General features: G+C 42.6%; 1 protein-coding gene across 1 annotated transcript in view; it reads right to left on the bottom strand.

The window, feature by feature from the left end:
• Positions 1 to 25,562, bottom strand: part of elna (elastin a) — a 66,346-nt gene that overhangs the window by 3,989 nt on the left and 36,795 nt on the right. Inside the window, 46 exon segments of the mRNA XM_061682182.1 lie at positions 48 to 116; positions 624 to 680; positions 805 to 891; positions 1,359 to 1,406; positions 2,255 to 2,281; positions 3,140 to 3,190; positions 6,994 to 7,029; positions 7,110 to 7,235; positions 7,301 to 7,414; positions 7,593 to 7,715; positions 8,339 to 8,476; positions 8,573 to 8,609; positions 8,611 to 8,696; positions 8,816 to 8,932; positions 9,050 to 9,190; positions 10,028 to 10,171; positions 10,286 to 10,411; positions 10,489 to 10,614; positions 10,714 to 10,848; positions 10,942 to 11,085; positions 11,265 to 11,375; positions 11,540 to 11,686; positions 11,840 to 11,950; positions 12,070 to 12,243; positions 12,364 to 12,510; positions 12,631 to 12,756; positions 12,880 to 13,044; positions 13,177 to 13,323; positions 13,508 to 13,657; positions 14,261 to 14,383; positions 17,218 to 17,343; positions 17,457 to 17,615; positions 17,739 to 17,774; positions 17,922 to 18,035; positions 18,127 to 18,177; positions 18,265 to 18,351; positions 18,443 to 18,484; positions 18,798 to 18,863; positions 18,944 to 18,976; positions 19,600 to 19,662; positions 19,746 to 19,793; positions 20,415 to 20,489; positions 20,576 to 20,611; positions 21,412 to 21,441; positions 22,362 to 22,433; positions 22,569 to 22,634. Coding sequence (XP_061538166.1) covers positions 48 to 116; positions 624 to 680; positions 805 to 891; positions 1,359 to 1,406; positions 2,255 to 2,281; positions 3,140 to 3,190; positions 6,994 to 7,029; positions 7,110 to 7,235; positions 7,301 to 7,414; positions 7,593 to 7,715; positions 8,339 to 8,476; positions 8,573 to 8,609; positions 8,611 to 8,696; positions 8,816 to 8,932; positions 9,050 to 9,190; positions 10,028 to 10,171; positions 10,286 to 10,411; positions 10,489 to 10,614; positions 10,714 to 10,848; positions 10,942 to 11,085; positions 11,265 to 11,375; positions 11,540 to 11,686; positions 11,840 to 11,950; positions 12,070 to 12,243; positions 12,364 to 12,510; positions 12,631 to 12,756; positions 12,880 to 13,044; positions 13,177 to 13,323; positions 13,508 to 13,657; positions 14,261 to 14,383; positions 17,218 to 17,343; positions 17,457 to 17,615; positions 17,739 to 17,774; positions 17,922 to 18,035; positions 18,127 to 18,177; positions 18,265 to 18,351; positions 18,443 to 18,484; positions 18,798 to 18,863; positions 18,944 to 18,976; positions 19,600 to 19,662; positions 19,746 to 19,793; positions 20,415 to 20,489; positions 20,576 to 20,611; positions 21,412 to 21,441; positions 22,362 to 22,433; positions 22,569 to 22,634 — 4,437 coding nt within the window.

The following is a 25,562-nucleotide window of genomic DNA, read 5'->3' as shown; positions in this document are numbered from 1 at the left end:
CCTCTTTTTAAAAACACTTTCAGCAAAGGTGCTAGTATAAAAGCTACCTGGTTTTGGTGCTTTAGCTCCTCCTCCAGCACCACCCACTCCGACTGCAGCAGGATAAGGAAACCCACCTGGAGAAAAGGAGACTTGCTTCAAATTTGAAAATGTGTCAAATGTTCTTCAGCAGTTACTCTCCTCATCTCATTGGCTTCACACCATTTAAAAAAGACTTATCAGTTCCCTGTAGAGGAAAGGCCACAGCGATGGCTTCCTCCTGACCAACTGTCACTTTGGTCACTGGGCAGAACATTGTTTGTTTGGTTGTTTATTTGTACATGTGCAATAGCCTCTCCTCTCACGTATCCTGTCCATACCCACGTTGATATGGACTGTATCCCACTAAGTTGTGGTGACACAAAAAAAGGGGCGTTATTGTCCAGGAGGTTAACCAGCCTGCCACAGAAAGTGCTCAGTTTGTTTGTGACTCCCTTTACGAAACACAATTAAAGCAGTTTTTCCTCTTCAGATGGGCAATTGAACTTGTGTCTCTTGTGTGGCCAAAAATCCACATTTGATGCTGAACTAAAACACAACTCAAATTACAGTACAGAAATGCATGTGACGTGACGACACCTAACCTTGATAGCCTCCTGCTGCCAGGGGGATTCCTGCTCCACCTCCTGCTCCCCCAAAGCCTATGAGAGGGCGAGAGAGACAAATAAGCAGTAAATACAGATACAGCATTCTACAATTTTGTTGAACTAGTAGATAAGTAATGGATGTCAGATTTTTTATTTTTTGTATTGCATATATACACACTGGGAGGTATCAAGGGCTTTGCACCAGGCAGCACTGCATCTCCTGTTTCAGTTCCAGTTCCAATACCAGTTCCAGCCCCATAAGGAACTATGGAATAGAATACAATATGTGTTTACTGTGTACTGTGTTATAAAAATAGTAAAGTCACACCAGTCAACTGTATATTGTACATCAGAAATACTGCAGCAAAACAATATAATCAGGTGCATAGTGTCAATTATAAGGGCAAAGACATGCATATACTCTTGCATACACATTATAATTTAATCATTGACAAGAAGGCAACAATTGTTATGGATATGGCAATGCATAGAAATACCATGTTATTATGATCCAATAATATAGTATATATGACTATGAATATACTGTATGTATAAGATGATTCATAAAAATGAGACTCTAAGTCAGAGTGCAGTGATATAGTGCATGACCGCTATCTTAATTCAAATACTGAACACTGTATTAGCCGCACAGGAATAGGGACAAGTTGGTCACTACAGCTTGAAACATCAATAATACAGTTGTGAAGTGAAACTACAAAATGGATAACTTGCCTCCATAAGGGTAACCAACTCCGCTTGGACCAACACCTGTTCCAGCACCTGTTGAGCAGAAGGCCAGTAAGAAGTGTACAAGTCTATTTAATCGGAAGATTATGTTTTATGATAAGCATCTGAAGTGTTTTGATGCGTTCAATGCTGCTTTTCATGAAATGGAGGAATGAGGAAAGAAGTATTGACTGATTTTGTTAAACGGCTTGAAATTTATAGGTTTCTTATACATATCTAATCTGTGGGCATAAACGTTTTGGTTTCATATTATTATTTTTTTGTCTTGAACTCTGTCGCATTAGAAAACACAGTCACAATAGCAGTAGAAAACATGCTTATGTGTAAAGTAGTCATAAACAACATGTAAATATGTAAAGTATAATATACAGTATAAAGTGTATTGATCTTCTGTACTTTATGGGATTGGTTTTGGTGCTTTGCCGACTGTGACAACCCCAACACTGACACAGCTGCTTTCTTAGTCTATGTCTCCACCATGTGGTAAAAAATAAGAATTGCATTTTCCAAAACATCCAAGTACAGGACAATGGTTGCTGCAAGATGAGACTTTTAACTTATCTTATCTTATACTACCTTACAGTATATTATCTAGGCTTCATCCAGTTTGAAATCTATTATGATGTTGTCTTCAAAGCACTCACTCCTCAGTAGGCAGTGACTGTACATGCCATTTGATGATTGCTATGACATGCTGTGATGTATTAATCAATGCTTCTTTTCTTTGATTAAGGTGAGAGCGTGTACTGTATTAACGTTCAGCAAAGTGCTATTTCTAGTTTTCATCTGAAAAATCAGAAGGCTTGTTCAAATTTGAGATTTTCAGGAATGTTTGATGGCAAGTCCTAATTGTAATAAAAATGAGAGATGATCACACTTACCAGTCGGGCTTTGACCTTTTGTACCAGCTAGAAAATAGACAGATATCGATATAGTTAAGCTCGAGCATTAAATATGATTATTATTAAGATGCATTTACAGAAAAAAGTGTCTTTTTAAAGTAGTTAAGGAAAAGGGTGTTTTAAAGGCAATTAATGGAATGTGTAATATTTATTCATCTACTATATATCTGTCAACTTGTTGTTTAAGATAATATGGGGCTATGGAAGAGAAAGTAATTGAAAAATTGTAAAGCAAATATTCTACAGCAGGAGCATCACCATTCCAGTCGCTATCTGGAACAGTAAATTGCGTGATGTGCTGCACACTAGCGCCATAAAAGCATGAAAAACTCCTGCTGTAGAATTTGAAGAGTAGCACAGCTCAGCATCAGGAAAACCAATTCTCTGTGTAAACCTAACAAACAATGAACAAGAAAGCAACAAATTACACTGTCAGACCATTGACATAAAAGGCCCTGTTTTCATGACCGGTGTTAATCCGGTGTGGCGGGCAGTGCAACTGTGCGCCACGGGTGAGTTAGACCGGTGTTGGTAATTTCGTGGACTAGCGCACCCTGGCTGATCGAAAAGAGGAATGTCTTGAGGTGCTATGGGTGTGTTTACAGCAGACTAAATTTGCTTCACTGATACCCTTTGGTATACTCTCTGCCCAGGGTTACGGCAGTGTCAGCCCCTACTACATGTCATTTGCATGCCAACATCACAGTGGGTGAGACTTGTCATTATTGAGCCTTATAAACTTTGCCTGGTCTACTACCATTCTGCAAGAACACCATCTTTCTAGCCTTCCCCTGCCCCCCAAGCTCAATGCAGACTATGAAGGGATGGATGAAAGAAAGACTGCAAGCAAACAGTTGGTCTTACTGGGCTGTGGTAGCTCTGTGGCCTTGCTATTTGTGGCAATAGGTGTGGGCCCTGCCAAAAGAAAGGGAGCACAGATGGTTTGACCAGAAAAGTTAGAAGGTTAATGCTGCCACAGCTGGGAGGCTGTAAGCTAAAGGCGGTAAGGAGAAGAAGCATAAAAAGAGGGCGGTGTTTTGTCATCATTTAATGATTTATATGACTTACTTTGTGTTGAATGTATATAAATAAAGTGCTGCAAAATGTTGAAATGATATGCTTACTAATATAAAATTACAGGGGTACCTTGACTTAAAAATTACATTTATTCTGTGACCAAACTCATAACTAACTCGTTTAATCCCAGCCATTTTTCAAAAGTACCAGCCATTTTAGAGGATTTTGACCGATCTTTCAAGGCACACAGAATATTGTGTTCTATGGCTATATAAATATGGCACCCACCACAAGAAAGATTACACTTCCATCTTTCAAATAAAAAAAAAGTTTATTTCTACCTTTTTCTGTTCTTTACTAATTAGCGGTAGAACATAGGTAAATTATACCAAAATTATAAATTGTATGATGCACTGCTACCCTCTAGTGTCCGTTTTTATGGGCATTAAGCATTGCTCTCAGGCCTAATACTATGGTGAGGAGTGACGTCAGCCCCCTCTGAAGCCTATGGCGCAAAAAACCGTAAGAGATCTAAAACTACGTCTTTGGGATTAGGTGATCAAGTTTTAAAAGACGTAAAATTACGTTTTTGGTATTAAATGAGCTAAAAATACCACCAATATTTCTGATATATATTTTTTCCATTCATTTACTTCTGCTTATCCGAGGTCGGGTCGCGAGGGCAGCAGCTTAAGTAGGGAAGCACAGACTTCCCCCTCCCCACCCACTTCGTCCAGTTCTTCCGGAGGAATCCCGAGGTGTTTCAGGCCAGCCGGGAAACAGTGTCTCTCCAGCGTGTCCTGAGACGTCCCTGGGGCCTCCTCCCGGTGGAACATGCCCAGAACACCTCACCAGGGAGGTGTCCGGGTGGCATCCTAACCAGATGCCCAAGCCACCTCATCTGGCTCTTCTCGATGCGGAGGAGAAGCGGTTCGACTCTGAGTCCCTCCCGGATGACAGAGCTTCTCACCCTCTCTCTAAGGGAGAGCACCCTTCAGAGGAAACTCATTTCAGCCGCTTGTATCCGCGATCTTGTTCTTTTGGTCACGGCCCACAGCTCGTGACCAGAGCCCGCATCACTGCAGACGCTGCACTGATCCACCTGTTGATCTCCCGCCGCTCCTCCCTCACTCGTGAACAAGACCCCGGGATACTTGAACTCCCGTATCAGGGCGTCTGGTACCCTATACCCCCAGCGTACCCTACACAGGACTCCCCGAGGAACACGGTAAAACAACTTCTCCAAGAGCACAAAACACATGTAGACTGGATGGGCGAACTCCCATACACCCTTGAGCACCCTGCCGAGGGTGTAGAGCTGGTCCACTGTTCCACGGCCAGGACAAAAAACACACTGCTCCTCCTGAATCTGAGATTCCTTCCTGACGGGCCCTCTGCTCTAGGACCTCTGAATAGACCTTACCAGGGAGGCTGAGGAGAGTGATCCCCCTATAGTTGGAACAGACCCTCCGCTCCCCCTTCTTAAAAAGGGGGACCACCACCCCGGTCTGCCAATCCAGAGGCACTGTCCCCGATGTCCATGCAATGTTGTAGAGTCAACCAAGCAACCCTACAACATCCCCAGCCTTCAGGAACTAAGCGCGGCTCTCATCCACCCCCGGGGCCTTGCCACAGAGGGGCTTTTTAAACACCTCTGTAACTTCAACCCCAGAGATAGGGGAACCCGCCTTAGAGTTCTTAGACTCTGCTTTCACCTGGGATGGCGTGTCGTTAGAATTGAGGTATTCGAAGTATTTGGCCCACCGACTCACAACATCCCGAGATGAGGTCAGCAGCACACCATCGCCACTATACACAGTTTTGATGGTGCACTGGTTCCCCCTCCTGAGATGCCGGATGGTGGACCAGAATTTCTTTGAAGTTGTCCAAAAGTCGTTTTCCCTGGTCTCAGCGAAATCCTCCCACGCCCAAAATTTTGCCTCAGCCACCACCAAAGCTGTATTCCACTTGGCCACTTGGTACCCATCAGCTGCCTCTGGAGTTCCACAAGCCAAAAAGGCCCGATAGGACTCCTTCTTCAGCTTGATGGTATCCCTTACGGCTGGTACCACCAACGGTTTCGGGGATCGCCGCCACGACAGGCACCGACCACCTTACGGCCGCAGCTCCAGTCGGCCCCCTCAACAACGGAGGCGCGGAACATGGTCCACTCGGACTCAATGTCCCCCGTCTCCCCTGGGATGTGGGCGAAGTTCTGCCGGAGGTGGTAGTTGAAACTTCCTCTGACAGGGGACGTGACCAGACGTGACCAGCAGACCCTCACAATACATTTGGGTCTGCCAGGTTGGACCGACATCTTCCCCCACCATCGGAGCCCACTAACCACCAGGTGGTGATCGGTTGACAATTCCGCCCCTCTCCTCACCCGAGTGTCCAAGACATACGGCTGCAAGTCCGATGAGACGATCACAAAGTCAATCATCTAACTGCGGCCTAGTGTGTTCTGGGGCCAAGTGCACATGTGAACAGCATTATGTCTGAACATGGTGTTCGTTATGGACAGTCCGTGAGGAGCATTCTTCCCAATCATGTCCTTCCAGGTATCACTGTCATTGCCCAGATGAGCGTGAAGTCCCCCACCAAAACAAGGAAGTCCCCAACGGGAGGGCTGTCCAGCACCCACTCCAAGGACTTCAAAAAGGGTGGGTACTTTGAGCTTCTGTTTTGTGCATAGGCACAAACAACATTCAGGACCCGTCCCCCACCCGAAGATGGAGGGAGGCAACCCTCTCATCTACAGGGGTCAACCCGAATGTACAGGCAGTGAGCCGGGGGGCAATTAGTATGCCCACAGCTGCTCGGCGCCTCTCACCGTGGACAACTCCAGACTAGAAGAGAGTCCAACCCCTCTCGAGAAGACTGGTACCGGAGCCAAAGCTGTGTGTTAAGGTGAGCCCGACTATGTCCAGTCGGAATTTCTCGACCTCAAACGCCAGCTCAGGCTCTTTCCCTGCCAGAGAGATGATTTTCCATGTAACTAGAGCCAGCTTCTGTAATTGGGGATTGGAGCACCAAGCGCCTTTGGCCGCGACCCCCTTGGCCCCTCCCACAGGTGGTGAGCCCATGGGAAGGGGAAACACATGCTGCCTTTTCAGGCTGTGCCCGGCCGGCCCCCATGGGTGCAGGCCCCGCCACCAGGCGCTCGTCATGGAGCCCCACCTTCGGGCCTGGCTACAGATGGGGGCCCCGATGACCCGCATCCGGGTAAGGGAAAATGTACTTCAATTATCTTACTCATCATAGGGCGTCTTTTAGCCGTGATTTGTCTGGTCCCTCACCCAGAACATGTTTGCCATGGGTGACCCTGCCCGGGGCATAAAGCCCCAGACAACTTAGTTCCTAGGATCATTGGGACACGCAAACCCTTCCACCACGATAAGATGATGGCTCCAGGAGGGGGTTATGTGTTTTTAATAAAGAAATATAGCACAGTATGTTATAAAGGCAAATTATAATAAAATAGATTATAAAGAAATAAACCTTTTATAAAATGTAACTACTGTACATACTGTAGTTTTCGTGTGTTGGATGTGTGTCTTTATGGGGCGTGGCCTCGTGGGTGACATCAGGAGCTGGAGTCGTTTAGTCTGCTTGGGTGCGTTTTGTATTTGTGTGCTTGACTGTCAAAACTCATAAATTGGAGCACTTGTCTACAAGAACAAAAAACAACTTAACAGTACCTGGACCAGGAGTTCCAGAAGGACCTACATCCTTTGCTGTAGAAAGATGAGCAAGATTAGTGACATGTACAAAAAAGTTCATGTGAGAAAATAAGGGCGTGTCATCGAAGTCTTACATGGCTTTCCAGCAACAGTAACGCCGGTGCCACCTGGAACAGCAACAGCAGAACCATCAGGAAGGCCGCTAACTGCAGTAAGTGGTGTCGCTCCCGGCACTCCAAGACCCACTCCAGAAATGTCGCCTAACAGAGGTCACAAAATAAAACGCTGCTAATAACGAATAATTTTTTACTTGCATCAAATGTACCATATTTTGCAGCTTTTGGAGCACCAGAGTATTGATCACCTCCAACTGCTCCTGGCCCTACTCCTCTTGCTCCTGTTGCTGCTCCAATTCCTGCTCCACCTCCTGTTGAAACCCCTTATGCACATAATCAGACTGCATTATATTTCATTTCAGAAAAAGCCTAGACTCTTAAAACAGGGTAAAAAAGAGATGTGTTATAAGAGGTGTTAAATTTTAAAATTGTGTATATTAAGATCTGGATGGGCTATGTGTCTGGATGTTTTAAAAAATTAATGTGTTTTATTTCTTTTACCATATTTGTCAGCTTTTGCAGCAGCAGAGTATTGAGCACCTCCAGCTCCTCCTGGTACCAAACCAGGCACTCCTCCTACTCCTGTTCCTCCAAATCCTCCTGTTCCTAATCCTGCTCCTGCTCCTGTAATGCACAATTGAGAGAAATGAAACATTAAATCAAATTTAAATAACAATAACTGTAAAGACAAGCATGACTATAAATGTTTCTAAATGTGCAGTAAATTCAATCCGTGCAATTTGAGGGCTATAGACCGAACTTTGCGGTGAACAGCAAAAAACAATGACATCCCACCCAAAAAATGTCCTATAATAATTGTTTAAACCGTAATCCCAAACACATTTTGAACTCATTTTACAATGTTACCATTAAAAATAAATGGCTTACACATGATTTGACCTAAAAAGAAACAATGCAGCGCAAAAACGTGGCGAAGTCTTCGTAACTGTGCTGACAACTGAGGCTAAACTTAGCTCCTCCCCAACATTTATCTTATAACAGTTGCGATGTAGCTCTTCAACATACTGTACTTTCTTTACACCAATTACTACTTGTGGCATCTTAGGATGCTAAAAGAGCACAAATATATGGCAAAATTCTGCAAATAGGTGTATTTCTTTCAACAAACAGCTGAGCATAGGTTGCACAGGAAAAGTGAATAGGTAAATTCATAAGATCATTTTGTGAATAGCAAAGGCAGGGGGTTCACTGTATGTTAATGTATAATATTTATTTCCACTTCAGACCGTATTTGGCAGCTTTTGCAGCAGCAGCAGCAGCAGCAGCAGCAGCATAATATTGTCCTTCTCCTGGTACCAAACCAGGAACTCCTCCTACTCCTGTTCCCCTCAGGCCTCCCATTCCTAACCCTGCTCCTGCTCCTCCTGTAAACCAAAGTTTAGATGAATACAGCATGTTGGTAAAAAAAAAAAAAAAAAAAACAAACAAATACATGGTACTATTATTTTAATTTCCTGTACCATATTTAGCAGCTTTTGCAGCAGCAGAGTATTGACCTACCTCCAACTCCTCCTGGTAGAAAACCAGGTACTTGCACTCCTGTTCCTCCCAGTCCTCCTGTTCCTAACGCAGTGCCTGCTCCTCCTGTGAACCACAACAATTAAGATGGATTCAAGCATACTGTTTAAACTTAAAACTAGATTAACAGTTCCACACACATCTGATCATGTGTATAATATATTAGTTTCTTTTATTGATCGTACCATATTTGGCAGCTTTTGCAGCAGCAGAGTATTGTCCATCTCCAATCCCTCCGGGTACAAAACCTGGTACTTGTCCACCTGTACCTCCCAGTCCTCCTGTTCCTAAACCTGCTCCTCCTGTAAACCATAACGATAACAAATGATTCAATCAGATTGTTTAAACATAGACTAACAATTCTACACACTTTTTATAGTATGTACAGATACAGTATATGACTTATTTATTGACTGTACCATATTTGGCAGCCTTTGCAGCAGGAGAGTATTGTCCACCTCCAACACCTCCTGGTAACAGACCAGGTACTCTTCCGACTCCAATTCCTGCTCCTCCCAGACCTCCGGCTCCTAACCCTGCTCCTACTCCCCCTCTAACGCCTAATTGAGGAAAATTAAACAGTGTAAATCCCTACAACAAATCGTAAAAACAAACAACATTATGTACAGTATCATGCAAGTATAAAATGAAGTTTCTAAATGATGATTTGATTTATTTAGGGGACAAAATTGCAACCTGAACCTAATAGGTTATACCACCCTTGGCAGTAAGAACTCTAATCAAGCGTTAGCAATAACTACTGATGAGTCTTTCGCATTGCTGTGGAAGAAATATGGCCCACTCTCCTTCACAGAACTGTGTTCAGGCAGTCATATCGGATAATGGCTCGGACTTTGGTTTGCTGAAGTCCAAGATCCTCGGAAAATTGCTTTGTAACCTTCTGTAGACTGATATAGATATCACTTTCTGCTTATTTGTTTTTGAATTTATTTGGCTTGTGACATGATGTATTTCTTTTGGAGATCTTGTAGTCTACTTAAATTTGTCGGACAGGTAGTGACAGGTTATTTCTTGATTCAGCTAATCAGGTGATAAACAGACCTGGGTGTGGCCAGTGAAGTTGAACTAAAACACCGTGGTTAATAGGTAACTCGTGATTTACCAGGGGCAGGTGGGGATGACTATTTCACCACATACTATATGGCCAGACAGGTTGGGATTTTTATCCCTTAATGAATAACATTTGCATTTAAAAACTGCATTTTGTATTTACTTGAGTTGTCTTTGTGAGATATTAAAATTGGCTTGATGATCCAAAACAACAAGTGTAATAAATATGAATATATATATATATATATATATATATATATATATATATATATATATATATATATATACACTTTTTCATGGCACTATATGTGTGTGTGTGTAGATACCATATTTAGCAGCTTTTGCAGCAGCAGCAGCAGCAGCAGCATATTGTCCTCCTCCAACTCCTCCTGGTACCAAACCAGGCACTCCTCCGAATGTTGCTCCCAGTCCCCGCGGGTCTCCTGCTCCCAACCCTGCTCGTGCTCCTCCTAATCAAGATAAACAAAGCATGTTGTAAAATCTTTAAATGGGAATAATAGCTACAGTACATAGATAAACAGGATTTTAACTGTGTATTAGATCTCTACAAGTGTTCCGTTTACCATATCTGTCAGATTTTGCAGCAGCAGAGTATTGAGAACCTCCAACTCCTCCTGGCACTAAACCAGGTAATCCTCCTACTCCTGTTCCTCCCAGTCCTCCTGTTCCCAACCCTGCTCCTGTTCCTCCTGTAACTCAACATTAAGGGAATGAAAAAAGTAAAGCACACCACTCTTCTCAATGTGCAATGTTTTATTTTCTGCACCATATTTGGCAGCCTTTGCAGCAGCAGAGTATTGTCCACCTCCAACTCCTCCTGGCACCAAACCAGGCACTCCACCTACTCCTGTTCCTCCCAGGCTTCCTGTTCCCAACCCTGCTCCTGCTCCTCCTATAATACACAATTCAGATGAATGAAGCATGATAATTAACTAGAACACTCCACTATCAGTTGTACATACAGTTGTATTGTTTGCTTCATTCATTGTACCATATTTAGCAGCTTTTGCAGCAGGAGACAATTGTCCGCCTCCAACTCTTCCTGGGACAAAACCTGGTACCCCTCCTATTGCTCCACCTGTTCCCCCCAGTCCTCCTGCACCTCCAAACCCTGCTCCAGCTCCTCCTGTAAGTCAAAATTGATGGAAATAAAACAGGTTTATATAAATGTAAATGGAAAAACTATCTGAATGTGCAATATCAGTGTTATTTCCTGTACCATATTTTGCAGCTTTTGCAGCAGGGGAGTACTGTCCACCTCCACCTCCTCCTGGCACCAAACCAGGTACTCCTCCCAATCCTGTTCCTCCCAGTCCTCCTGTTCCGAACCCTGCTCCTGTTCCGAACCCTGCTCCTGCTCCTCCTATAGCTCACAATTAAGATAAAGCAGGTTTTTACACTTAAATTAAACCTCTGCCTATCAAGGAAATACATTTAAGATGAAGAAAAAAATAAGAGTTCTACTACAGAAGAATCATTCCTGCAGGTTTATAAAATATACCATACCATATTTTGCTGCTTTAGCTGCTGGTGAATACATACCGGTCCATGGAAATCTCGGAACTCCTCCTGGCACTGCAAATGGTGCTCCTCCGGGCACACCGCCTGGCACACCACCTGGCACCCCTCCTGGTACACCGCCGGGTACACCTCCTGTTGAGTATTTATAAATGCTTTCATAATGAACAATACCTTATTGAAAAATATTTGAATTTATGTTATGATATATCATGGTATTCGCCCTGGATATTTTTCTACCAAATCATTCAACAACACAACTAACAACGAAAATTGTGACTGGTAGAAAGCAACCATACCATATTTAGCTGCTTTAGTCGATGGTAAATATCCACCACCAGGTACGCCACCAGGTACGCCACCTGGTACGCCACCTGGTACGCCACCAGGTACGCCACCTGGTACGCCACCTGGTACGCCACCTGGTACACCACCTGGTACACCTCCTATCAAGTAGACCCTTTGTAAGATGTTGTTGATTGTATGAAGACTGACATGATTTTACACATGAAACATGGATACATCTGCCCTGGATACAGTTAACCTGCCATAAAGTCAACGAGGACTGAAAATTGTGACCGGAACAACAGTACCCATACCATATTTAGCTGCTTTGGCTGATGGTAAATATCCACCACCTGGAACGCCACCTGGTACACCACCAGGTACACCAGCTGGTAGACCACCTGGTACACCACCTGGTACACCTCCTATCAAGGAGACCCAAGAAAGACGGTGTTAACTTTCTAATGCTGAAATTATTTTACGTGTGATACATCATGTGAATACATCTGCGTTGGCCTTGTGACCGGAACAACCGTACCCATACCGTATTTAGCTGATGGTAAATATCCACCACCCGGAACGCCACCCAGAACGCCACCCGGTACACCACCAGGTACGCCACCTGGTACACCACCAGGAATACCACCTGGTACACCACCAGGAACGCCACCTGGTACACCACCAAGAACGCCACCTGGTACGCCACCTGGTACACCACCTTAAGAGGAGACCCAAGAAAGATGGTGTTAACTTTATGAACGCTGCAATGATTTTTCGTGTGATTCATCATGTGCATACATCTGCTTTGGCCTTGTGACCGGAACAACAGTACCCATACCATATTTAGCTGCTTTGGCTGATGGTAAATATCCACCACCTGGAACGCCACCCAGTACGCCACCCGGTATGCCACCAGGAACGCCACCTGGGACACCACCAGGAACACCACCTGGTACACCACCAGGAACGCCACCTGGTACACCACCTTGAGAGGAGACCCAAGAGAGATGGTGTTAATTTTATGAATGCTGCAATGATTTTACGTGTGATACATCATGTGAATACATCTGCCTTGGCCTTGTGACTGGAACAACACTACCCATACCATATTTAGCTGCTGTAGCTGATGGTAAATATCCACCACTTGGAAAGCCACCCGGTACACCACCAGGTATGCCACCAGGAACGCCACCTGGGACACCACCAGGAACGCCACCTTGTACGGTACCTGCTACACCACATTTAGAGGTGACCCAAGAAATATCGTGTTACCTTTATGAATGCTGAAATGATTTTACGTGTGATACATAATGTGAATATATCTGCCTTGGCCTTGTGACCGGATCAACAGTACCTATACCATATTTAGCTGCTTTGGCTGATGGTAAATATCCACCACCTGGAAAGCCACCTGGTACGCCACCCGGTACACCACCTGGTACGCCACCAGGAACGCCACCTGGTACACCACCAGGAACGCCACCTGGTACACCACCAGGAACACCACCAGGAACGCCACCTGGTACACCACATTTAGAGGAGACCCAAGAAAGATGGTGTTAACTTTATGAATGCTGAAATGATTTTACGTGTGACACATCCTGTGAATACATCTGCCTTGGCCTTGTGACCAGAACAACAGTACCCATACCATATTTAGTTGCTTTGGCTGATGGTAAATATCCACCACCTGGAAAGCCACCCGGTACGCCACCTGGTCCGCCACCAGGAACGCCACCAGGTACACCACCAGGAACGCCACCTGGTACACCACCAGGAACACCACCTGGTACGCCACCTGGTACACCACATTTAGAGGAGACCCAAGAAAGATGGTGTTAACTTTATGAATCCTGAAATGATTTTACGTGTGATACATCCTGTGAATACATGTGTCTTGGCTACAGTCCACAACTACCACCAAAAACACCACCAATGAAACGTAAAAATAAAAATTGGGACCATCAGAGCATTGTTCATACCATATTTAGCTGCTTTGGCTCCTGGTTGATATCCACCAAATCCTGCTACACCACCGGGCACACCGCCTGGTACTCCGCCTGGTACGCCACCTGGTAGTCCACCTGGTACACGCCCCGGTATGCCCCCTGGTACTCCACCTGGTACACTGCCTATACAGAAGACCAAAGAATGTTGGTGTTAATAATATGTATTTTTTTTACATGATGCATCATGTTCACTGGATGCAGTCTATCTGTGCCACCAAAACCACAAGCAGCAATATAACCAATATTGAGAATTGTGACCAGCAGTTCATGTACCACATTTAACTGTTGGTAGATATCCACCACCCCCAGGCACACCCCCAGGCACACCCCCAGGCACACCCACTGGTACAGTTCCTGGTACACCACCTGGAAAACCACCCGATACTGCTCCTATCAAGGAGAACCACATTATGATGAATACATAATGGTGTCTGCCAGGGCTACAGTCCACATGTGCCACAAAAACCGCAACCAACAATTCCACCAACATTCAGAATTGTGACCAGCAAAGTATAAAGTTTATACTGTTATGCCATATTTAGCTTGTTTGGCAGTAAGTAAGATAATGATTGATTGTATAAATGCATGGTCTGCTCTAGATATAGTCCACCTGTACCATCTGAACAACACCAGCATGACAACTAGATTGCGAATTGTGATGAACAGAGCAGTGTCCAATGTCAAAACCATAATAAAATGGTATTGACATTGGAGCGGTGTGCATACCATATTTAGCTGCTTTGGCTGCTGGTTGACCACCAAATCCTGGTACACCACCGGGCACACCGCCTGGTATAAACCCTGGTACCCCACCCGGCACACCCCCTGGCACACCACCTGGTACACCACCTGTAAAGGAGAACCAACAAAAATTGTGTTAACGGTATAAATGCATGGTTTTTACATTATACGTCCTGGGAGCAAGCCACATATGCCACCAACTCCATTAATAAACTGTGACTAGCAAAGCAGTGTTCACACCATATTTAGCTGCCTTGGCTGCTGGTACATATGCACCACCTCCTGCAACGGCACCTGTTACACCTCCCTGTACACCACCCGGTGCGCCACCCGGTATGCCACCTGTCAAGGAGACCCAAGTACGATGCTTTTGACTGCTTTATTTATGTCGCCAGGCATGTATCCCCAGACCTAGCCTCCAGGTAAAATATTTATAACACCCTACATAGGTTGCCAGCCAATCGCAGAGGAAATATTTATACTTTCGAATTACTTTGATTACATTTTGCTTATATGCATCAATTGTAAAAAAATAAATCCATCCATCCATCCATTTTCTGAGGCGCTTCTCCTCACGCGGTTCGCGGGCGTGCTGGAGCCTATCCCAGCTATCATCGGGCAGGAGGCGGGGTACATCCTGAACTGGTTGCCAGCCAATCGCAGGGCACATACAAACAAACAACCATTCGCACGCACATTCACACCTACGGGCAATTTAGAGTCTCCAATTCATGCATGTTTTTGGGATGTGGGAGGAAACCGGAGTGCCCGGAGAAAACCCACGCAGGCACGGGGAGAACATGCAAACTCCACACAGACGGGGATTGAACCCTAGTCCTCAGAACTGTGAGGCTGACGCTCTAACCAATCGCCCACCGTGCCGCTAAAAAAAAAAATTAATAATAATAACAATAATTATTTTCAGTCGTACTTTAAGAGACCAATGTCAAGTACAGTTGAAACCAAATATTTACATACACTATATGAAAAGACATGCTTTTTTTTGTCACTGTCATGAAATCAGACTAAACATTTCATGTTTTAGGTCAGTTAGGATTACTAAAATTATTTCTATTTGTTAAATGACAGAATAACAACAACATTCATTTTCATTACTTTCTTCAAAAGTACAAAGTTTACATACTGTCATATTAATATACCTTTAAAAATTTTGAGTAAACAGATGATGATGCCATTAATTGTTATTAATTAGAGACACACCTGTGGATGTATTTGAAGGCGAACCTGAAACACACTGCTTCTTTGTATATCATAATGGAAAAGTCAAACAAAATCAGCCAAGATATCAGATAGAGAATTGTGGACTCGCACAAGTCTGGTTCATTTTGGATGCAATTTCCAGATGTCTGACGGTGCCATGTTCATCTGTTCAAAGAATTATACACAAGTACAGTATAAACACCATGCAACTGTCCTACCATTAAACTGCGCAGGAATGAGACAGGTTCTGTGTGCCAGACATGAACGTGCTTTGGTCCGAAATGTGCATATCAACCCAGGAGCAAAAGCAAAAGACCTTGTGAAGAAGCTAGCTGAAGCTGGTAAGAGTGTGTCATTAGCCCCAGTGAAATTAGCACTTGTACCTTCATGGGCTGAAAGGCCATTCTGCCAGGAAGAAGCCATTACTCCGAAAGAAATATCAAAACGCTAGATTACTGTTTTCGAAATGCACACAGGTACAAAGTTCTTCATTTTTGGAGATGTGTCCTGTGGTTCGATGAAAACTAAAACAAAAACAGTTTGGCCATAATGAGCATTGTTAGGTTTGGAGGAAAAAGAGGGAAGCTCATAACCCTCAGAACACCAATCCAACTTTGAAATACAGGAGTGGCAGTATCATGTTGTGAGGTGGTTTTGCTACAGGAGAGACTGGTGCACTTCACAAAATTGATGGCGTCATGAAGAAAGAACATGTAGAAATACTCAAGCATGTGTATAGTGTTATATACTCTGCATCGTTTTGCACAATTTAAACAAAATAATAATAAATAAAAAAATTGGGGACCGGCATTACCAGATGACTAGCAACAATTTATTGCTCAGTGACTGTTTTTGTCAATGTCTTTTATGTCTCAAGGGGGTTCTCTGTCAATTGACTGTCTGTTGTCATACTAGAGTGACTCCAACTCCCGGAGACAAATTCCTTTTGTGTTTTTTGGACATACTTGGCAAATAAAGATGATTCTTATTCTGATTCTGATTCTGATAAGACATCAGACAGTAAGTTAAAGCTTGGGCGCAAATGACAACGATCCAAAGCATACTGCCAAACTGCTTACAAAGTGGTTTAAGGATAAGTCAATGCTTTAGAGTGGCCATTGCAAAGCCCTCATTTCAATCCTAATGAAACTTTAGGGGCAGACCTAAAAAGGCATGTGCGAGGTGGACAACAAACTTGGCTCAGTTACACCAGTTCTGTCAGGATGAATCAACCAAAATTGCTGTCAACTATTATGAGAAGGTTGTGGAAGGATATCCAAAACGTTTGACCCAAGTCATATATTTTAAAGGCAATGGTAACAAATACTATGCAATGTACTGTATGTAAACTTCTGGCTTCAAAGAAAGCAATGAAAAGTTATCTAAAAAAAATTCATTGTTCTGGCATTTATCAAACAGAAATAATTTTGGTAATCCTAATTGACCTAAAACAGCAAAATTATGGTCTGATTTCATGTCAGTCAGACACAGTGAGGGAAAAAAAGCATCTTTTATGTAGCGTATGTAAATATCTGGTTTCAACTGTATATACAGAATTGCAATGAGCAAAGCAATGGCGATGCCATATTTAGCTGGTTTGATTACATAATATTGATTGTATAAATGCATGGTCTGCTCTGATTATAGTCTACCTGTGCCATCTGAACACCACCAGCAACGACAACTAGACCAAACTGTTATAAGCAGCGCAATGTCCATACCATATTTAGCTGCTTTGGCTGCTGGTAGAGGTCCACCAAATCCTTGTACACCACCTGGTACACCCCCTGGTACGCCGCCTGGTACTCCCCCTGGAACACCCCCTGGTACACCCCCTGGTACACCACCTGTGAAGGAGAAACAGGATAGATGTTGGTAATGATATGAATGCGTGATACTTCATAGTGTCCCGGATACAGGCCACTACCAACACTGCTAAAATCACTAGCTATGACCCTACCATATTTAGCTGCTTTGGCTGATGGTAAATATCCACCACCTGGAATGCCACCAGGTACTCCACCAGGAAAGCCACCAGGAACACCACCTGGCACACCACTTGGTACGCCACCAGGAACGCCACCTGGTATGGCACCTGGCACTCCACCAGGCACACCACCTGTAAATATGAATAGAAGTTTCTAAAAGCTATAGATTATGAGTAGCACCCTGTTTTTTGTTTTTGTTTTGTTTTTTAATGTTTTTATAATACTGTAACAATAAAAACTGCAATTTTATTTACCATATTTAGCAGCTTTGGATCCAGGTCCATAGCCACCTGTTAAATAGAGACAAAATTAAATTTCATGGATTTTTTTTGAAAACCACAAATTAATCATTAATTATTAAATCTTTGTATGTACACATCTGATAAAACCACTATCATTTGAAAATATTGCTGTGATTTCAGTTTAGGACGCGCTACCTCCTGGTATCTGCCCTGGATATAGTCCACCTGTGCCACCGACACCGCCAAAACCACCTGCACCGGGACCAAAACCACCAGCAATAGCACCAATTCCACCAAGACCACCCAAACCTATAGAAAAGTCAAATAAAAATATAACACAGTAAGTTAGTGTACTAACAGGTGACTCACATTTTCATGGGTATTAATTGTTGAAATTTACCGTATTGGGCAGATTTTGCCTGTCCAGGTGAGAGGCCACCAGTGCCAACTCCTATCAACAAGGAAAAAAAAGATAATTATATAACATGATTTATGTTTTTGTGCTCCACGTTTACAAATAGGACGTTGGAATACCCACCAGTTCCAATAGGAAATCCAGGCTTTGATCCAGGGCCAGCTTTACCTCCTGGAAGTCCAGCTCCTTGATTACCGAACCCCCCATAGCCTAAAACATTGCAATATAACCTATCATCAACATCTGGCTGATGTCATGATTATCCAGAATCGTTGTGCCAATGAAACGTGAACATTTATACCAAAAGGAAGTTTTCCACCTCCAGGTTTTGCTCCATGGCCACCTAAAGACAAATTAACAGTCTTTGATGAGAGATACAGGGTACACTGGAACATTGGAGGTTATAACAAGTGTACAACAAATAATCTCATTCTCATTATGAGTTGCAATTGTATGCTTCCAGCGTTACTTGAGATATTTCCCGGATAAGAATTGGATCGAGTGATGTCAGCACAAAACATTGTAACAACTACTCGCAATATTCTTGATGTATCAAATCAAGGGAACTCTCTATAACTACGCAGCTCATTATAAAACAAACGTCATGGAGTACTATGTAAAAAGACAAAAATCACTCCTATAAATTACATTCAAACCTTGTGTTTTGGGTGATTTCAGAGGGTAGCCATGGAACACTCCAGGCTGCATCTGCCCACCATAGCCTGATCAAAGAATACATTTGAAATATATTTGAAAGACATAGACATACAGTATAAGAATATGAAATGCATAGATAACTAACCTGGTCCTGCACCACCCTGCCCTCCTGCTCCAACTGCAGAGGAAACATCATTTCATCCAGTCAGATGCATAGATACTGGCAAATGGCCTTCTTAAATGATAGCGGTACTTTCTAAATTCCTCCAAGCAGCCAAGAGACTGCACAAATGTGTGACATGACCAGGAAAAAGAATCTGAGCAATTCTGTTGATGCGCCGCTTGCTAGATAATACAGTACATAAAAATGTACAGTAGTTAATTAAGAAGTGTAAGTATCATGATTTATGTACATCCATGCTGTTTGGTACATGCTGCTAGATTAAAAAAAAAAATAAAAAAATGAGACCATATGTGGGAACACTTTTTTTCTGGTACGTAGCCAACCTCCATTGTTTTTCAATATAATTATTTATCTACCCATCCATCCGCCCTGTTCAGGTTAATTGGCAAACTGAAGTCTTTATATCTGCATATTCATATTGTATAGTATTCTATAGTGTATCCCAAGGCACAAGGAGGTCAAATACAGTTAGGAATTAACAAAATGTACCGAACAAAGTGGACATCAAGTGTATATAATAGCAATGCTTTGTACTGTTGTGTATTATATCACCTTAGTAAAGTGTCAATTTTTTGTCCCTCTTAAAACTGTCAAAGGGTCATGAAGCAAATTCTTACGTGATTTTTGACTGAGGCCGTTGCCAGTGGCAACTCCTGGAAGAACTCCGCGGTTACCAAAACCTGAAGGCACCCATCAGAACAGTGCATTAGATTGTAGGCCAGTGCCTTCATCTGCCGGTCATTGATAAATGAAAGTGACATACCATTCACTGGTACCAGTCCACCTTGATAAAGCCCTGGTACACCCACACCTGCCAGAACCAATGGTACACTATTAATGCATATGAAAACACAGCAATAATCTCTCTAGATCTATTTGGATTAAAACCAGGGTTGACCAGAAGATTAAGTTCCTAAATAATTTTAATGATTGACCTCTGTCTTCATTTTGTCAGGTACTCACAAATGTAGACACTAAAGAAAGTGCCAAATCAAGATAAGAAAAATAATTACAATGGCCCATCAGAACTGGGATTGTTCATCAGTTGAGTAACTGGGAATATCACTGACATATTCATTGAAAATATTGAGCAAAATAAACCAAAATCGAAACAAAAACAGGGTGAAGAGGGGCAAAGTGGCAAATTATTTCTACTTCCATTATTTATTTTGGAAATCAATGTGAAAACGGAACAAATCAAGGGTCCAACAGCCTCGTGGAACGGTTTTCAGTTTCTGAGGGTCCACTATTACACGCAACAGTACAGAGAGAAGCCCTACTGAGAATCACCATTCTGACAAACCACAACACATCTCCCATGCAAAAGAAGTCCAATTTGCAGTGATTTCTTTTGCATAGATAGATTGCACATAAATAATATCTGGTCTGCCCATGAGCATGAAGAGTAGATTATGATTCGATGAAACAATACCTGGTACTTTGGAAGCTTTCTTTCCTGATCCAGGACCAGCCCCTCCTGGAAAGCCTGTCTGGGGGATAACAGGGCCTGGAAATAAGGACACAATGTCACATGAGGTGACTAAAAAAACTCATGTAAGCACAAACGTTAATATACAAAGTTGTGTGTCTTGCCTCCAGCAGGAAGGGTTCCTGTTCCAGTTCCTGCTCCTGCAATACAACGAGACGTAGTGTGTAGTCAATAGAGTCATTTCCTAAGAGAACTGTATCACTACTCTGTCAAATGTCATGTCAAATACCTTCATGATAAAAAGTGACATGGCTGACTTTCAACGTAATTATGGGAGGCAGCCACTATTAATGTCATTAGCTGTGCTCATCAAATGCCTCATTTCATTGGCTAACCCCTCACGTAAGAAATGAGCTGTCAGCCTCACAAGTAGGGGAGTTTAGCTGTAGCAAAGACACAACCATTTATTTGTTCAACTCTTATTTTCCTTTTTAAATTCTTAAATTCCACATACTTCGCCTGTATAGACGTTGCGCACTACCTGTAAGTATGTGGCCTCTGGAGATTTGTTGAGGAAAGTTTTGGCAAAAGAATGTTCTTTTATCTTTGCTCTTTCAGGGGAATGAACTGTTATTCTGAGTATTGTGGGAGAAAAAAAGCCCTGACTTATTTGAAGGAAGTTTTCTTTCTGCCAACCAATATTTAGGAGTAAGCTGTTCGCCAAAGCCCACGTCATGAGTGGGCCCAGGAGTCCATACCTCATCAAACTGCCTGATTTAAAGTAAATCATACGGACATAAACAGCACAGACAGTGAGGTCACTGTAGGCTCTGCGGGAGTATGTTTCTATCCGAAACATTATTTTTCATGCTGATTTACTATTGATGTGATACATTTGCTTTGGCTTTCTGTTATTAATAGACAAGTATGTAGTAGACCATTAAAATCATTGTATCAGTGTTTGTATAGTAGGGCATCAGCGTACCAGCAAACAGCTTACCTCCAAATGGTAGCAGATGGCCTCCAGCACCTGTAATGGGACAATGTCCATTAACATTAAACAAAACAACAATATGTAATTGCTCCTTTTTGTCCTACACTCACCGAAAAAGGTTGGTTTAATCGACTATCTCCAAAACTGACAAAGCTAAATAACGATCATTGATAACCTTATATGAGGTGAACTTACATTCAAAGTAAGACTTCAACCCCATCATACACACAGTGTTGGCGAGTAACTAATTATATGTAATGACATTACGTAATTTAATTTCAAAATGCATGTAATTTTAATCCATTACGTTACTGTGAGAAAATGTGTAATTAAATTAGAGTTTCTTTTGGAAATTTCTATGGTTACAATTTTAGTTACGCTTGAAAAATAGCCTCTAAAGCTAGATTTTTCTTCATATGCCTTCCTCCTTCTAAAGACGACGCTTGTGATTGGCTATCTCTGGCCATGTGCCATTCATGACACGACATTGACTTCTGAAGTTTCATCTTTATAATTTGGGGCTTTTTTATGGAACATTCACTTATCTTGGTTGTCATATGAAGTGATATTGTCTAAATTGTGCACATTTTTCATTAGGTCATAATGTTATGTTCTGTTGGTTTTCCACATCCTGTACACATAATTTGCAACCACATTTTTTTAAAAATATGTATTTACACTTCAGTTTATTTTTTGTGTAAAGAACAAAATTATCGATAATTCCAAAATAATAATTTATGGTTTTAATACACTTTTTAGACGAAACATCAAGGGTCCTGTTGATGCATTAATTCAGTGTCAATAAGTGTGTCAATAAAAAATGAGTATTATTATCTTTGTCCAGAATTTTTTATACAGATCTTAGATCTCAGCTTGTTTGGGTGTACCTATTGAATTGTCCGGTGAGTATACCTGTATTCTTTGTTATATTTACACTATTCCAGAGTCACGTATACCTCTTTTACCAGCCTTCTGTCCAGCTCCTGGGAAGAATCCGCCCGGGACTCCACCATATCCTCCATAACCACCTTTGTGTGAGGAATGGATAGTCTCTGATTAAACTACAGTATGTCTGAAATTGAACAAGAGCTATAAACTGTTTCAAATTGTGGGTTTGTTGCTGGGACACTAAAATACTGACAACTTCCTAACATAATACTCACCCCCGCCTAGGCCTCCAGCTCCATAATTGCCACCTCCGAGACCCCCAGTTCCAAGGTTACCATAACCTAGAAAGACGTAGATCTGAGTTTGAATAAACGACCAACAGACAAACAAACTGGACAACAATACTTTACGGGTGACATGCACTGACAGTCAAAGCAGCACAGTCCTGTAGTGATCTGAAACTTAACATAGAATTATGTACCGTAACAACCTAACATTGGCCTTGTAATTTTATCCTAAAGTCACATAGACTAATAAGGAAATGAGTTTGTCCTATTGCCGAACTCATTGTCATTGTTTCATTGCTTCCCATTTAGTAGTCTGTAATATTGGTGAACCAGCCAGGACACCTCTCGGAGTTATATGCATTGCTTCAACAAAGTTAATCATGTGCTAAAATGATCAGTTTGTTTCAAAACATCATAGTACACAGGCAAGTTTTGTTCATTTTTAGCATAAACATGCATTATTCAGCGTAACTTCCAATTCAATTAGCTCAAGCCCATCACTGAATCCAGGAGAGAAAATGTATTCTTGGAAGTAGAATAAGGCAGCAAGACACAAGATGAGACCTTGGAGTGCACCCAGTAATGCTCAGAGTGAAGGTAACGACAATGATTAGTGATGATGACGAGGAATGTGTGAGGAAAGCAACAGTGCACGATGAACCCTGCCAAAGGCTTGTCAAATACACAAGGCATGCAATGTGAGCCTCGGCGCTGAGCTAAGAGTTCCTCAGTAATCCCCTTCTTAGACATGAAGTGTACATGGAGGCACACCTCGAAATTGGGTGCACGTCAAACTTTGTCTCACCAGTGTCCTAAAAGCTGTAAAAATTATAATTTATTTAATTTAATAACTGACCGTGACGACCTCAGGTTCAATGGCAATTTGAATCATGGGTTGCAGGGCAGTATCCACCAGAGGGGGGCGTTTCCCCCTTTTTTTTCTAATACGTATTTTATATTTAATCCAGATGAGTGATTAAAGTACACTAGAGAAGAGTATTAGAGTAATTTTATTGGCGTGCATCTGACCTTTTGTTCCTGTCAGCTTTGTGTCCAGGGGCGCAACCAAGAGCCCATTCAAACAGCCTATTGCATGTGAATGGCATATACCAATTTTCTCGACTGGCTGATGGGACATGAGCAGGGGTACGAATGATACTGCAACAAGTATATTGAATTAGAATGACATACTGTACAACAGAACCTCAGAACTTGAAAATGGAAGATGAATGACATGAAGCAGTACAGCATCAGATGACCTTCCTTGCCTCCCTGAAAATGGTTTTCAATGAGCTTTTATCAATTTGTTTTTTTCACTATACTTTTGCACAAGAAAATGGTGACGACAAAGAGCAATGCACCAGGAGCAGTACTCATTCACAATTGTACATTTTTATATTTTTAAGTACCGTAATTTCTCATGTATATTCCGCACTCATGTATAATACGCACCCCCAAATTTGACCTCAAAATTCCGGAAAACCCTTCTCCCTGTGTATAGTGCATTTTTACAATGAATGATTTTGTTTCTACCCATATGATCAAAACATGAAGTCTTATCTGTATTTTGTTAGTTTTTTAAAATAATTATTCTGAAGTTACGCACTTTATTTGAACATTTAATCCTTTTTTTAATTTACTGGCTCTTATTTTGAAATTCACAGCCCTACTTTTCTTTAGTAAATTAGAAAACACACAGTTGTGCTCATATGTTTGATTACCCAGGCAGAATTTGTAAAATATAATGCGCACTATTAACTTTTGACAATTTAGTGTGCGGGGGGGGGGGTAATGGTTGAGAAAATTCTAAATCTAGACTGGATTAATGCTGTTTCCATTATTTCATACAGTATGTGAACAATTACCCCTTCCTCCACTAATTCCCGACTCCCTGTACTCATACCATATTGCACTCATTCACTGCAATCACTTCATAATACATTACTGCGCTACTGTCAGTAATGTGTACTGTGGATTATTTCAAGTTGTTCTGGTCATGTCTATTGTATTGTGTATGCTGCTAGGGAGGTTCAAGGTTTGGTTCTTACAGTATGGCATCATACCAAGGCTTCAGTGACCATACAACTGTCCATTAACTAAGGTGGAAACAATGGATTGAGTGGCTGAGCCTTGAAATATTCAAGGCCATCAAGGCAAGGGCAACCTGTACACTGCTACTGTCCAAGGATGAGAAAGTGTAGCACGCTGGCAATGCCATCAAGTGTGGTAGACTATGGAAACTACAGGAAGTAGTGCGGGAAGTGGAAGCTTACTGGAGGAACCAGGAAGTTGTCGGCACGGTGTGCAAGATGTGCCTAGGCCTTGGAAACTACTGTAACAAGAGTTGGAGGAAGGCCAACATCAGGAAGAAGAGATCTTATAGTGCAAAGGCTCCAAGGAACAATAGAAGAGGACCGCCATGTTAAAGCGGTGGGGCTAGCCTCCCAGGCCCACTGGATGCAGTGGGATGAGGCATTTGAGCGGCCGCTGCCCTGGAGTCCTGACCTGGACAAGTTGAACTTTCTGCTGCGTGCTGTCCCTATGCCAAACAATTAGAAGATTTGGGGCAAGGAAGAGGACTCATCTCGCACTCAGTGTGGAACTAGTCTCTGCACCTTGAACCACATCTAGACTTGATGTCCAAGGGCACTTCCAGATGGACACTACAGGTGGAGGCATGACAAAGCTACACGTGGAGCTGAAGAAAATGCTGGTCTTTCCACAGGAGGTGGTGACAAATACGCTCCGACCAGAAATTGTTTTCTCGAGCAGTTCAAAAACTATCATCATAGCTGAATTAACAGGGCTCTGGGAAGACAGACTCGCTATCTCCCACCAGCTGAAGAAGCCGATATACCAGGACCTGATTGATGAGATTGGCATCAAAGGATGGCATGCAGTCTTATTCCCAATTGAGGTTGGCTCTCGAGGCTTCCCTGCAACATTAGTACGCTATTTCTTGCAAAAGATCGAGCTGGAATC

The sequence above is a fragment of the Phycodurus eques genome, chromosome 7 (genome assembly GCF_024500275.1).
Source record: "Phycodurus eques isolate BA_2022a chromosome 7, UOR_Pequ_1.1, whole genome shotgun sequence".
Classification (NCBI taxonomy): Eukaryota; Metazoa; Chordata; class Actinopteri; order Syngnathiformes; family Syngnathidae; genus Phycodurus; species Phycodurus eques.
The sequence above is the reverse complement of the archived record's forward strand: the minus strand, read 5'-3'. Positions and strand labels throughout refer to the sequence as shown.